The sequence below is a fragment of the Argopecten irradians genome, chromosome 14 (genome assembly GCF_041381155.1).
Source record: "Argopecten irradians isolate NY chromosome 14, Ai_NY, whole genome shotgun sequence".
Taxonomy (NCBI): Eukaryota; Metazoa; Mollusca; class Bivalvia; order Pectinida; family Pectinidae; genus Argopecten; species Argopecten irradians.
This window is the reverse complement of record NC_091147.1, coordinates 28,279,577-28,295,472: the sequence shown is the minus strand read 5'-3', so window position 1 is coordinate 28,295,472 and position 15,896 is coordinate 28,279,577. Positions and strand designations below refer to the sequence as shown.

The 15,896-nt window shown below is 35.6% G+C and overlaps 1 protein-coding gene across 1 annotated transcript in view; it reads left to right on the top strand.

The window, feature by feature from the left end:
* LOC138306924 (uncharacterized) overlaps positions 1-15,640 on the top strand; it is a 241,467-nt gene extending 225,827 nt beyond the window's left edge. Inside the window, 12 exon segments of the mRNA XM_069247495.1 lie at positions 60-131; positions 1,155-1,208; positions 1,561-1,849; positions 3,691-3,865; positions 4,204-4,396; positions 4,719-4,820; positions 5,241-5,511; positions 5,513-5,973; positions 6,513-7,641; positions 8,066-9,014; positions 9,338-9,476; positions 11,461-15,640. Coding sequence (XP_069103596.1) covers positions 60-131; positions 1,155-1,208; positions 1,561-1,849; positions 3,691-3,865; positions 4,204-4,396; positions 4,719-4,820; positions 5,241-5,511; positions 5,513-5,973; positions 6,513-7,641; positions 8,066-9,014; positions 9,338-9,476; positions 11,461-11,804 — 4,178 coding nt within the window. The 3' untranslated portion in view covers positions 11,805-15,640.
* Positions 15,641-15,896: the final 256 nt, after the last annotated feature.

Here is a 15,896-nt window from a genome sequence, read left to right as displayed (position 1 = left end):
TGTTTCCGGGGTTTAGATGTAACATTAACATTTTGAACATGATAAATTTTATTTTTCAGAATGTTCTAAATGTAAAGGGTCAGAATACCAAGTGGCCGCCTGTACTACAACACAGAACACCATGTGTCTAGGTAAGGTCAGAGGTGACAGGTCATAAAGGATGAAAGGTCATCGATATGTAAGGTCAGTGGTGAAGGGTCATGAAGACAAATGGTCATTGATTATAAGGTCAGGCATAAAGGTCTGAAAGGACAAAGGTCATGATTATAAAGTCAAGGGTGAAATGTCATGCATAAAGAACAAAAGTAAATGATTATTGGGTCGGGGTGCAAGGTCATAAAGGACAAAGATAATTAATTCTAATGTCAGGGGTGAAAGGTCATGAAGGACAAAGGTCATGATTATAATGTCAGGGGAAAAAAGACATGTATAAAGAGAAAAAAAGTAAATGATTATTAAGTTGAGAGTGCAAGGTCATTAAGAACAAAGATTATTGATTTTAAGGTTGGGGTGAAAGGTCATGAAGACAAAAGGTCATTGATTTTATTAGATATTTGTATACCTTTCATCTTTGAATTTATTTTTAAATGTCAAGAAAGATAGAATTCGGATTATTTTTCTTTTTTTACGATTGTTTATTTAACTTATGATGTTCAAAGTAATGTGAGTTCAAAGATTAGGAAATAATTTATAGTTAGAACTTCTTGGCAGTTTCACAGATGAACTGTTTATTACCTCTTTGAATGAAAGTGATATATACCTGTACATTTGATTGAATCAAAATATTCTTTTCTTGTACACAACTTAAAATAGATTTTGCCCGTTGTTCAATGTCTTTTTCCAATTCTTGAAATAAAATTTCTTTGAAATTGAATTCAGTTGTCATAGAGATTGTTACATTACAGATTTCTGAAAATATTTAAATTTTAGAAAGTGATATAAGTGTTTACCTTTTATTGTTAGAATATGTTTACCTGTATAAACCAAACAATCAAAGAAATAATGGCCTCTATAGTTAAGTGGTATTTATTTTACACGTCAGATTGGGTTAAAATAACCTATTTATTATAACAATTTGATTATCAATCAGATGGTCCTTATATAGAGGTGGTTGTTATGACAGGCTGTACAAGTATTTAATGTTTATCTTACAGATGTGGCCTTTCCATTGGATCATTTAAAGTGGAATTCATCCAACATAAAAACAGGTCAGTAAAAAAAAAATCTTTTATCCAAATATTCTAGTTTGATTTATTGAATATATACCTATCTTAAATCAGGCCAGTCAAAGCCGTGTTAAATCTTATATCCATATATTCAAGATTGATTTACTGGAATATATATTGAAAAAATTGTAAGGTCATTTAATTGATCAAATGATAATAAGTATATATGGAAATATTGTTTATTTATGTAAGATTTTCATTGCCTTTTATTCTTTGGTTTTAAAGAGCGACAAAAACAAAAACAAAAAACAGGATAAAATCTGTTAAACATAGTCTTCTGATTTGTAACTTTCATAGTTATTTCCAGAAATGATATTTACATGTTATTTTAAAGGTAACTTTACGCCGGAGGTCCATGCATCCAAGAATGTATTTGTGGAGAAGATCAGCGGAATGAAAGACGTGGATACACCAGTATATATAGCCAACAATCAACAGTCAATGCAGTTCACATTTCCACGTGACTCAGGGTTACAGGTCAAGGTCAGAGTGTCGGATATATTCCTCGTCCCAGAATATGTAGACTTGGATCATACCGACGACAGTAACTTCTTCCTCACCGATGTTTACCAAACCAATCAGTTATCTGCCCACTTTCTAAACATCCAGAAGTACTACTGCAGGTTAGTGGGGAAAAACAGTATTTGTATATGTATAGAGTTATCTGCCCTTGCTGCCAAGTAGTGATTGTAACAACATGACATAACAATCAATACCTGTACACAAGTAACTGAAATGTATATTTGTATGTTGTAGAGTTATCTGCCCTTGCTGCCAAGTAGTAACAACATGACAAACAATCAATACCTGTACACAAGGGCAGATAACTGAAATGTAGTATTTGTATGTTGTAGAGTTATCTGCCCTTGCTGCCAAGTAGTGATTGTAACAACATGACATAACAATCAATACCTGTACACAAGGGCAGATAACTGAAATGTAGTATTTGTATGTTGTAGAGTTATCTGCCCTTGCTGCCAAGTAGTGATTGTAACAACATGACATAACAATCAATACCTGTACACAAGGGCAGATAACTGAAATGTAGTATTTGTATATGTATAGAGTTATCTGCCCTTGCTGCCAAGTAGTGATTGTAACAACATGACATAACAATCAATACCTGTACACAAGGGCAGATAACTGAAATGTAGTATTTGTATATGTATAGAGTTATCTGCCCTTGCTGCCAAGTAGTGATTGTAACAACATGACATAACAATCAATACCTGTACACAAGGGCAGATAACTGAAATGTAGTATTTGTATATGTATAGAGTTATCTGCCCTTGCTACCGCATTGTATTGTGACATCATGACATAACAATCAATACCTGTACACAAGGGCAGATAACTGAAATGTAGTATTTGTATATGTATAGAGTTATCTGCCCTTGCTGCCAAGTAGTGATTGTAACAACATGACATAACAATCAATACCTGTACACAAGGGCAGATAACTGAAATGTAGTATTTGTATGTTGTAGAGTTATCTGCCCTTGCTGCCAAGTAGTGCATTGTATTGTGACATCATGACATAACAATCAATACCTGTACACAAGGGCAGATAACTGAAATGTAGTATTTGTATGTTGTAGAGTTATCTGCCCTTGCTACCGCATTGTATTGTGACATCATGACATAACAATCAATACCTGTACACAAGGGCAGATAACTGAAATGTAGTATTTGTATGTTGTAGAGTTATCTGCCCTTGCTGCCAAGTAGTGATTGTAACAACATGACATAACAATCAATACCTGTACACAAGGGCAGATAACTGAAATGTAGTATTTGTATGTTGTAGAGTTATCTGCCCTTGCTACCGCATTGTATTGTGACATCATGACATAACAATCAATACCTGTACACAAGGGCAGATAACTGAAATGTAGTATTTGTATGTTGTAGAGTTATCTGCCCTTGCTACCGCATTGTATTGTGACATCATGACATAACAATCAATACTTGCGCAAGGGCAGATAACTCTGTGATGTTTAAAGACCAAATATATACAGGTAGTATTTAATGTTTGAATTTGTTGAAATGTTTTCTAACTGTTGTCTTGGTTTTCCACATAAATGGTTTGAGACATATACAAACACATATAAACACACTCTGATGCTCTATATTAAGGATTAATTAACTGCCAAGTATAACATGGACTATATGAATTATACAGTGACTTCCTGATTTCTGTTTCAAAGCATTAAAGTTCATGATCATCTCTGAGAATAATGAAAATTTTCTTCTTGTTGTTTTTTTTGGAATGAAAATTTGCCTTTCAATCAATATCTGGTTAATGTTTATTCCTAGATAAAAAATTCAATTGCATAATTTGTGAAAATAAATGCACCTAGAAAGTTATTAACCAAAAAAGTCAGGTAATGAATAATAAGTAATAAAAAAAGTTCCTTTAATTGACACGATTTAAGTCAAACTATTGGTGTTTTTTTCATTACAGACATCCCATGCCAGATCACTACAAAATGATGCTGGAGCGGTTTCATGACTTCACTTCAGCCGCCCGAGTGGTCAGTTGTCCATCTAAGGACACTGACCCACCCCAGTGTCCACCCGACTACTTTAAGGATGACCAGTACTTGGAGCGGTCATTTACAACACCATGTCCAGATATGGTAAATCTACTGGTCATCAGAACATTTGTATAGTGTATATTTTATAGATTCATCAATTTTCATGAGTTTTCAAAGTTTGCAACTATATTAAAATCTAAACTTACTGCATTACCTTGTATACATATTTCTTATACGAGTTATTTCCCATTCAATTTATTAAAATATAAAATTGATTTTCTTGAAGTATATTCTCATTGCACCTAGCTACCATAAGATATATAGCGTTTCTGTTCCGTCATGATTCTAATGTATGTCTTATGGTACAATTTGTAGTGCAATTTCTGCAATGTGCTTTTTACGAAATTATTTATCCAATATATATCTGGTTTGATTTCCAGCCTGGAAATTTCTCCCAGCTTCGCCAGGCTCCTAACATTATCTACTGTTCCGAGGACACTGTTCTGTTGAGGGAGACTTTCGGTTTGGTGGCAGCGGATGTGACCCCGCTAAGTTTTCCGTCCCCCGAGTGTAAAGGTTACCAGGAGGAATGTCAGCGTTGTGTGCACAACAACTCGTGTAATCCAGGCTCAGGTACATCGTTGGTGAAACAGATGATATCTTTGTATTATAATGGGTATACTGGAATTGTCTGTCTGTCTGTCTGTCTGTCTTTCTGTCTGTCTGTCTGTAGACACAACTTTGTCTGACAAACTCCTCCTAAACTGCTTGACAGATATTGATAAAATTTGGTTCACAGAACCCTGACATAAAGGGGAGTTGAGTAACCTATATCGGGTTCTGCAAAATCCTACTAATTGAGTTATTACTAAATTGTGCAGCGGGGTATTAGTCGTCCACTCTGGCGACAGCTCTAGTTAATACTGATGATGTAACAACTGATTTTGAATTACAGGTCAGGGTAATGCTTGCTGTAGTGTGTCCTGCTTTAACAAGTACGCCTGTCTCCAGGCTTTCAGCTCGGCTTGCCCACCTCAACCGGTCAAATGTGCTTCAGGTAAGACTCATTTATAACCTGAAATAACATATCCATGCCTAATCTATGTGATCTCATGACTCAAATAAATATTTCATGATTGCATAGTTCATGTAATTTCTCTTTCTCCCAACTGAAGCATATAAGCAAACTTAATGCCATTATAACCCTTGGGTAGTATTTCAGACCAAATTATAGTAGTAAAAAGAGATAAAAAACCTAAGATTGAACATGTGATTGTTCCCTTTCTATCAACTCTTCTCTTTAATGTTAAACATGGATAATTTTTGGAAAAAGGGATTCCCAACAAGGGAGTCAAATGGTCCTTGACTAGTCTACACTTCTAGCTGTAACCAAATATACCTGCTTATATGGAAGGGTTGGTGTTGATGTATTGGAGATATTTCCCATCTTGTATATATTTGTTGTCCTCTTTTACAGGAGATCTCTACCTGTTCTCCATAGAGCCAAGGTTTGACTCCATTGAGAAACGCTTCATGTGCCATCTTCAGTACAAAACACCAAAGAAACTCTACAAGGTGGAATACTTTGTCACAATACCACACATGAATTTCTCTTCTCCCGTCAGGACCAAGGTCATTAGAGCTAAAAACAAGACATACCACCAGTTTGGCCACAACACCGCTGATTACCTTTCATTTTTCCATGATGCTGTGTCAGACATTAACGATGAGGTCATCGTCATTGGCAACAGATTCCCAGGATGGTAGACCAAAAAAATTCAAATTTCACAAGCTGAAGGAGCCAAAAGATTTCAGGAAAAAGAAATTCAATGTACGGAATCATCGCTCTGACTTGCTCCCTCATAACGTCTACTCTACTCATGTACAGTTAGAGAGGCCATTTCTGTATAGTTCTTCTGGTTGGAGTCAAGGAGGTTGCCTAGCAAAGAACTTCTCTAAGATCTATGCTCCCCAGCCTATGTATAAGTCTGGTGGAATCGATGTGGAGCCAACCATTATCAAGGTCAAGGATACGTTTGAATACCAGGTTGCACCAACATCGAGAGCACCTTATATACGATTTTCTCTGGGTGGAAACCAATCGGTTCTGAACTATTACGATGAATTAAAAACCACAATTAAAAACGGAAGTCTGACAGCATCTGTGATTTGGGACCAGTGGACACAGAAATGGAACATTACCATCAAAGGTAGGAAATAGATTATTAAAGATATTTCATAAGATAAATTATTTCAATTAGTTGCTGATTTTTTTGGTTGGTGTGAGGAATTATCATAAAAAGTTTTCCACTCAAGTCGCATGGTATAAGTCTTAATGGGAGAAATTGTTTAATATTGTGAGCATCCCAGCAAGGACGCGAGAGGTGGCAACCCTATTAGTATATTGAATTGATTTATTCTTTCATCATTTAAAATCAATTCATGTAATATGTTATGTTGAATTTTCCACTGTGTTGAAAACCATCAATGATACATCTATATGGTGATCATTTATAATAATTCTTTAATTTGTGTCATTTAATTTTCGGTAACTTTTATTTTTGAATGTAAGGTATTTAAATGAATTTACAAATATCTTTCATGATACCATCCTTGTGTTTATAATAACTTGAAGATTCATTATGCATGATGATTAAACATACAGATTTATATTGCAATTTTAAATTGTATGGAAAAGACATGTCAGTAAAAGTGATAGAATCATTATAGTTGTTCGTTTGTTTTCTAGGTTCTCTGACCAACTGTCCAGCACACCTGACTATGGATGTTTTTGACAAGTTTATGACATCATACCTTGGATTATACGACGTCTTCGTCATGCCACCAGAAAATTTTGACATCACTGTTCAACTTCCAAAAACACCGAGTGTTATACCGGACATTTTTATTGTAAATATCAACGATTCAGTAACATGTCACAGACTTACTGTTTCCGTTATCGACAGCCCCATAGTCGTCGCGTCAGATCAGGAAACGTTAGATCAAGCAAATCGCCATGCCAGCCAGTTTCCATGGACACCAATCATTGTAACGCTTGTGATGACTTTTATGATATTGTTAGGATTTTTGGTGGTAGCGTTTGTAATTAACAGACAAAGTGATGAAAACGAGAGCTTCATGTCAAAATACACGTTTTTGATCGTACCTCGTGAAGAGGATAGACTAAAACCGGATGGTAATTCAGGTGTCCAGGGACACAACATATCTAAAATAGTGATGATTGTATTAGTATTCCTGTATGCCCTATATGCCATTGTGTTTACTTTTTCTATGTTACTCGGCGTATTTTACATGGTACAGAGCCCCCTGGTGAGCAATTTAACAATTGTATCCAATACAAGTGCAAAAATTCAAGAAGCCGTTGGAAAACATTTTCGAGAAATGGAGGATTTTGAAACTGAACAAATCACTGGTATGTTCAACCAAACACATGATCGGCTTCAAGCTTGCTCTCATCACTTAAAGGAAAATGCAGAAAAGATCTTTCATGACGTTTACAAAACTATTGAAGAAGAAATCACAGCAATGTATAGCCAAAATGGAACTCTTCACAACTTACTGGTCGGAATATTGGAAGAAAGATCGAAAACTGTGCGTGTGAAAATAGACGTCTATTTTGAGAACTGTAACAAAGCCATTCAGACCTACTTTGAACATTATTTAGATAAGTATATAGACTTTCTGAGAGATGTGACCAACATTGCGTGGCTCAATAATCCTAGGACGTTATTCATGGACCAGGAAGGGATATTTGATACTCGGCTTTCTCTGACGGAAGACGTCACAGAATTTCTGGAGTGGCTAGAAGTAGAGAAGGTCACCAGTGTGTTAGAGGTCAAGGAACGCCTTGTTGCTAGGTAATGTTGATATTTATTTATTGAAATATTAAAAAGTACTGTAATCAATAATTTTTGTTACATAATTTCACTCTAATCTATTTTTTTAAATAGTATATCTTATCAAAATATATTTAGTTGAAAATGTATTGCAGATGACGTTCATTCATTTAAATCTAGAAAACTATACATTTAACAGATTGAAATTTCTTGGTCTGGCCATAGAGTGTATATAATCTACTGATGGCCGGGATCAAAGTTTTGTCAGTCACTCTAGTTGTTGTAAAGTGAATTTAATTTAAATGAGGTGTTCAGCAAAACCAATGGGTAAAGACACTTCAATATTCTTGTCCCACGTGCACAGTAATTGCTACTATAAGCTAAACACGAAGAAATTATATGTTAATACCGAATTAATGCTGATACTCTTTGTGTTTTATATTAGGCTTCAGAGATCACTTCCAAATGTACAGATCGACATTCCATTGGACAAAGATGTGGGCGTGATAGCCAAGTCTCCATCTGATTGGTCAACTATAAAATCCCAAGTCTACCAGAAACACATTGTACTTCGACAACAAGTATTTTACAGAAGAGGAACAGATTTAACCAACGGAAGCTTGAACACACGGAATGTCATAAACGAGCATGTGGTGTCTAAAGCGAACCTGATGTCTGGGATGAAGGGAATCCTACTCCCCGTTTTTATATGCGTTTTCGTCGTCATGGATATTTTTCTGTTGTTGTACAGGTTTACATGGTTACGACAGATGTTTCAGAAGGCAAAACTAGGAGCTGAAGAAAAAATTCCGACCGATTCTGTTGCGAAAAAAATTCACTTTATGTTAACTGGTCATGAATCCACTCATCCATATGATCCGTTGGACAATCCGTACCATTACTACATAGAAAACAAAGAAGATATATGGAACGGCAAAAACGATCTTTATCAGAAATTTTGTAGAGCATCACCGAAATCTAAAGAAGATATTTTACTTGAAATTTGGAATCACAAAAAGCGTCAAAAGCAAACCGGCACCGCGACCAGTGACGAAGATTGTTTTTTTGTGTTCAGTTTAATTAGATTTATAAAATTGTTATATAAACATTTGATATCGCCCATTCTCTGGAGGTTCGTCCTAGTGGGAGCATTTGTGTTGATTATTTGTATAGTAATCAAAGCCTCAAATGACCTTGTGACCTTGGAGACTGCGACTTTTCTTATGGACACAAGGTCAACCTTGCCTCAGTTTCATAGACAGATAGAGGTGACAAATAACCTATTGTCAGACCTTCATCTGTACACTAATGATTTTATTCAGGATTTTCAATCTATGGTGGATTTAGAGGTTAAATTTGGTAATCAATTACTAAAGGATATAGCTAGCCAACAGGTAAGTCCAGTAATATGTTAACTCACTCACCCCTGAAGACGCATTTAGACTCTTCTTTATCAAAGACGAGACCAGTCCATTATGAATACTCAGGGGTGAATGAGTTAATCTTTTACTTAAAGCTAAAAAGAAGATCCGTAAATTTTTCATTACATCAGAAAGATTACATTTTTTTTTTTGAATTTGGACAAATCATGGACAGAAGCTAGGCAATTTTATTCTTTCCTGATTTCATCTATATTTCATATGCTATTATTTAAAAAAAAAAACATAAATTTTGTATAAGCATAATGGACATTCTAATAGTGTTTCTCTACGTACAGAAAACTGCCCTAGAGTCAGTCCTGAGTCAGCTGTGTACAACCAACTATACCCTGTGTGCCACGCCCTTTCCCGACGTCCACCTAGCCGATACACTGCTGGGCTGTAACTTCCTCCCAGTGGGTGTTCAGTACTTCAAAGGTAGGTAACCCAGACACAGTGTGAAAAAGGATGTACAGTACTTCAAAGGTAGGTAACCCAGACACAGTGTGAGAAAGGATGTACAGTACTTCAAATGTTTGTAATCCAGAAGTAAATCTGAGCTGTCTTAAGGATGTGTGAGTAAATAAATGTCTGTTCAATATACCATGTTTGCCGCAGTTAGTGCCAATGGCAAACAAAAACCATGAAGTCAGCTATATTTTATCTGTGTCTGTTCTCATGGTGTATCAGTTATCTGTCACAGTGAACCTTTTTATGCCTTCTATTCTTTGACACAATTTTACTTCCGAGTTGTTTGCAGCATTTAATTTTCGAGAAATTCAATTGCATTCAAAAAGATGGTTGTTAACAAAACATGATTGCATTGGTGACCTAACAGTTTAGCATGAACTTTAGCAAACTGGTTTTTAGCCCACCATCATCAGATGGTGGGCTATTCAAATCGCCTTTCGTCCGTGGTCCGTCCTTCGTCCGTCCGTCCTTCCGTCCGTCTGTCCGTCCGTTAACAATTCTTGTTACCGCTATTTCTCAGAAAGTACAGAAGGGATCGTTCTCAAATTTCACATGTAGGTTCCCCTAGGGCCCTAGTTGTGCATATTGCATTTTGGGACCAATCGGTCAACAAGATGGCCGACTGGCGGCCATCTTGGATTTCGATAGTTAAAGTTTGTTACCGCTATTTCTCAGAAAGTACTGAAGGGATCTGTCTCAAATTTCACATGTAGGTTTCCCTAGGGCCCTAGTTGTGCATATTGCATTTTGGGACCAATCGGTCAACAAGATGGCCGACAGGCGGCCATCTTGGATTTTGATAGTTAAAGTTTGTTACCGCTATTTCTCAGAAAGTTTTGAAGGGATCTTTCTCAAATTTCATATGTTGGTTCTCCTAGGGCCCTAGTTGTGCATATTGCATTTTGGGACCAATCGGTCAACAAGATGGCCGACTGGCGGCCATCTTGGATTTTGATAGTTAAAGTTTGTTACCGCTATTTCTCAGAAAGTTTTGAAGGGATCTTTCTCCAATTTCATATGTTGGTTCTCCTAGGGCCCTAGTTGTGCATATTGCATTTTGGGACCAATCAGTCAACAAGATGGCCTACTGGCGGCCATCTTGGATTTTGATAGTTAAAGTTTGTTACCGCTATTTCTCAGAAAGTACTTAAGGGATCTTTCTCAAATATCATATGTAGGTTTCCCTAGGGCCCTAGTTGTGCATATTGCATTTTGGGACCAATCGGTCAACAATGATGGCCGACCGGCGGCCATCTTGGATTTTGATAGTTAAAGTTTGTTACCGCTATTTCCCAGAAAGTACTGAAGGGATCTTTCTCAAATTTTATATATAGGTTCCCCTAGGGCCCTAGTTGTGCATATTGCATTTTGGGACCAATCAGTCAACAAGATGGCCGACCAACTGACGGCCATCTTGGATTTTGATAGTTAAAGTTTGTTACCGCTATTTCTCAGAAAGTACTGAAGGGATCTCTCTCAAATTTCATATGCATGTTCCCCTTGAACCCTAGTTGTGCATATTGCATTTTGGGAGTGATCGGTCAACAAGATAGCCGACCGGCGGCCATCTTGGATTTTGATAGTTAAAGTTTGTTAACACTATTTCCCAGAAAGTACTGAAGGAATCTTTCTCAAATTTCATATGTAGGTTCCCCTACGACCCTAGTTGTGCATATTGCATTTTGGGACAGATCGGTCAGCAAGATGATCGACAGGTAGCCATCTTGAATTTTGATAATTGAAGTTTGTTACTGCTACATATCTCAGAAAGTACTGAAAGGATCTTTCTCAAGGTTCATATATAGTATGTAGTAAAAGTTTGAAAAGCAGGGAAAAGATCCCTCTTTCTGTTGTCAGACATAGATCATTCTTTGGTGGGCGCCAAGATCCCTCTGGGATCTCTTGTTTTTCAAATGTTAATTGACAATATATTCTTACTTTTTTTTTATAGATTTCAATGACGTGAAATTTATGGAATACCTGCATGCAGAGTTATTGCCCCTGGTCAGCATTCTCCGCCAGCTCCTGTTCAACACATGTTACATACTGTTCGCCTATGCGTGTCTCATGCTGGTGTGTCACATTTTTATCCGAGTTGTGTTGTTATACCTGAAGAAGACAAGCAGACTACCCAGAGTGTTCATGTTCCTAGTGTCCAATGCCAACGACTGTTGGAAAGGAAACAGTGCCAACAATGCGAATAAAGATATATATCGTAGTAATTCGTGGATTGAGAGCTGCGAGAGTGGCGTGGTCGGTGATATGGACGATCATCTTCGTGAACCAAATGCATAGTTTTTGTGTACCTCTCCGAAACATAACCTACTTGCAGCGAGGTTGACAACAGGGATTGGTTCAGCAAAGAAGACAAATTTATTTTTGTGATGAGTTCACAGAGATTTGCTGATTTTTGTGCTGAATTCACAGAGATTTGTTGATTTTTGTGCTGAATTCGCACAGATTTGCAGTTTTTGTACTTGTGATATTTCGACAAGAATGATTTCTATTTTTGTTTTAATGAGGTTTTTTTTAAGTTTTGTTGAAATTGTATGACATAACATGTATTCACAGTATTAATTTTATGACATTATTCCATCTTTAGTTGACACAATTAGTGGAACTTGATCAGGAGTGATACATTGTATCTGTGAATTAATGTCCATCTTGATACCAATTACAAAGTGATTGAAGCCAAATCATACTTAAAGCTTCAAATTCATACACTGGTCATAATTTCTACTTGTATGCTAGTCATTATTGATGATATGTACTATAAATTGTGAAAATACATATACAATAATTTATCAGGATTGTGGGAGTTCTCATTTAAGTGCTTCATACTATGCACTGCCCTCCAAAGGTTCCCGTCACATTCTGTGTGTTTCTGCGTCAGTTCCAAGGTACTGACTGCAGCTAGTTAGCGGTATCTATGACATCATCAAATAAACCTGGTTATTAACAGTTATTAACAGAATATTAAAGAAATCAATTTGGGACCCTTTGGCCCCTAAATCCGTCAAATTTTCAAAACTTATTTAGTATTTAAATTGTTAGAATATACCTATTCAGTACATCCCATATATTTTTGTTATGAAAGTTTTCTAATTGTGCAGCTTCAGTTGCCATTGTAACTTTTTCTTAATTTATGCATATTTTTGATAGTAACTGTAGCAACTAAAGCTTTCAAAATTAGAAAAAGGCATTACAGTTGAATTAGAGGTGTACTAAATATTTAAAATACAACAATTTAATCACGAGGTCAGTTTTAAAAATTTGATGGATTTGGGAGCCAAATCATACATAATCCACTGTTTCTTAAAATTATCTCAATTTTGCTGAGATATTGTCTCCAAAAATATCTCAGAATATCAATCAGTTGAATAAGCTGTTAAAGTTGGTTAAATAATACTGAGGATTTTAATAACAAGATTTACATATTTCTGTACTTACGGTATATGACTTCCTAAGAGAACTTTTGGAGGACAGTGGTAGAGGCTGCCAATCAATTAAAGTATTTCACTAAAGCAGCATTTTTTTGTGCATTTAATGGGTCATTAGTCTTGGTATTTTTAATTCATGTATCAATTTCAAAATACCAGATGCTAAATAGTATATATCCATGCTTTGTTAATGTCATAGAACATATTAAGAATAAGTGTGTTAGATTGGGACCAACAACAGAATAAGAATGATTTAGCTTCGACAACTGTCAAATTCAGCTGTTTAATTCAATCACCTAGATTCAGTAAACAAACTTATTTTTGCGATGTTTTAATTAAATAAGATTGTACACTGTGTGTAATATTTTTTCATAAGGATTTAATCGAGCGATTTAGACTACTGTGAATGTGTTTCAAACATCAATTAGAATTAGTTTCCTGTGAAATAAGCAAAGTTTTATCTCATATTGTAGATTTACAGTGTCCTTATTTAAGGAGATAGAGTTTAAGGCAAAGTAAGGCTAGTATCAAATATTTGAAAAGACAAATATTTCTTTTTTCAGGCATAATATTCATCGCATTTTAATGCATCATAATATCACATTAATAATTTAGAAAACTTTTTCATTTTCTAGACAGTTTTCTGATGCGTGCTCGTTTGTTTATAATACTCAAAGAAATAATAGAGACAAAATGTTACCTGGTATGTCACTGGCCAAGATGACGATGTGACCAAGCTAACCTGGTATGTCACTGGCCAAGATGACGATGTGACTAAGCTAACCTGGTATGTCACTGGCCAAGATGACGATGTGACTAAGCTAACCTGGTATGTCACTGGCCAAGATGACGATGTGACTAAGCTAACCTGGTATGTCACTGGCCAAGATGACGATGTGACTAAGCTAACCTGGTATGTCACTGGCCAAGATGACGATGTGACTAAGCTAACCTGGTATGTCACTGGCCAAGATGACGATGTGACTAAGCTAACCTGGTATGTCACTGGCCAAGATGACGATGTGACTAAGCTAACCTGGTATGTCACTGGCCAAGATGACGATGTGACTAAGCTAACCTGGTATGTCACTGGCCAAGATGACGATGTGACTAAGCTAACCTGGTATGTCACTGGCCAAGATGACGATGTGACTAAGCTAACCTGGTATGTCACTGGCCAAGATGACGATGTGACTAAGCTAACCTGGTATGTCACTGGCCAAGATGATGATGTGACCAAGCTAACCTGGTATGTCACTGGCCAAGATGACGATATGGCTAAGCTTAGGTTCTAAGGTGATATTCAATCAATTTTCCAGGATAAGGACACGATGCCAAGTAACATTCATTGCTGTTATCATATGACATAAAACAAAGCATTATAATATAGCTACGTTTCGTAGTTGGGACTAAATTAGAAATTGCTTTGTTGTGATTAATATATTTCGCGCTTAAAGCAAAAACTTCATATTCGATATCACTGTATCAGTTGTATCTATATTTGCATATGACATTGTTATTTGCCATTCCGAGTAGGTATTGATTGTGAATTCATGTGTTAGGGAGTGTAACGTCATACTTACCGCTTACAAAATAATGAAGTCATAATCTATATCTATCTGCAAGGGAGGTTACTGTAATATGAAAAGACAGAATTAATCATGATATTGTTTGAGGTTGTTTTTAGATGATATATAAACACAATACTAGACACATTAGATGCTAGGACCTGACCAGGTTCTGGTACTTGTATATATATGTTCGTTAAGTTAAGCAAGTTAACTGACTTGTGTCTGTATTATGCATTTGTTAATGAACATGTTTTGATGTGTTTGTCACTCGCTAAAATTAATATATAGACATATATTGTATACTTTATGTATGATATATATAAATATGCATTACAAGTCTATTGCATTTGGCTGGTATCTTTAAGAAAAATTTAAAACTTATTTTCTTCTTATAATTTAAACACTATTGAAAAATATTAATCCAGAATTTCTATTGGGGCATCAGTTGCAAATGTTTTGGTACGTTTTTGAGAACTTGGAATTTTGAGATAGGAATTTTGATTGAACTTATATGTGCTCTTGTATTACTTTTTTTGTTTTGACAACATTTTGCTTCTTGACAAGATCAATGTAATTGCTTAGACCTTAATTTTGATAGTAGTGTAAGGCCAAAAATGTTGGGAGTCTAGCAAATATATATTTTGAAGAAATGTGTTAAGCAAAAAGAATACGTTGATGTTCATTTTCTTCACATTTTTTTATAGGAAGAAGTACTTCTAAAGCTCTAGATTAAGCCTTATATCTTTCCAATGACTCCCAAGTTGGTAACCAAAACTTTTAATAAATTGTAAAAACAGAAATACAAAGCAAAAATGAATCAAAATATATGTATTGAAAAAGGAAAAAAAACGAAAATAAAAAAAAGAGCATGATAAATGGTGTATATTGAAAACATTTTTTTTTCAATATTGGAAGACAATAAATCATATACCTGTGTATCTGTTGAGCCAAGTAGCTATTCCAATGACTTATATTTAATCAGGTAACTATATGATCCACCGCGAGTCTCCTTACATCTCTACAGGTATATATAAGGTGTTGTAGCTGAGTAGCTGACAGGTACATAGTTACTTGGTCGAATACAGTGTCCTACTACTTGAATAAAGTGATTTCTTTTGTATGTGATAGTCTTTGTTTTATTTTCTGTATCAGACGTGACATATAATTTATATAACTTGGAAGATCCCTATATAACACAAGGACTAAATAAAGCATTTGCATTTTATTTCAAACAGCTATGGTCTGCAATATATTACCGTAAATTGAAATATATTGGCGTCGGAAAATTTTGGCGTTTTGGTTTGAAAATAGGATGGATAAGTTTAAGTGTGTGTAAACCTTTGCCTGTGATTTTTTAATTTGCGCATTACATAACT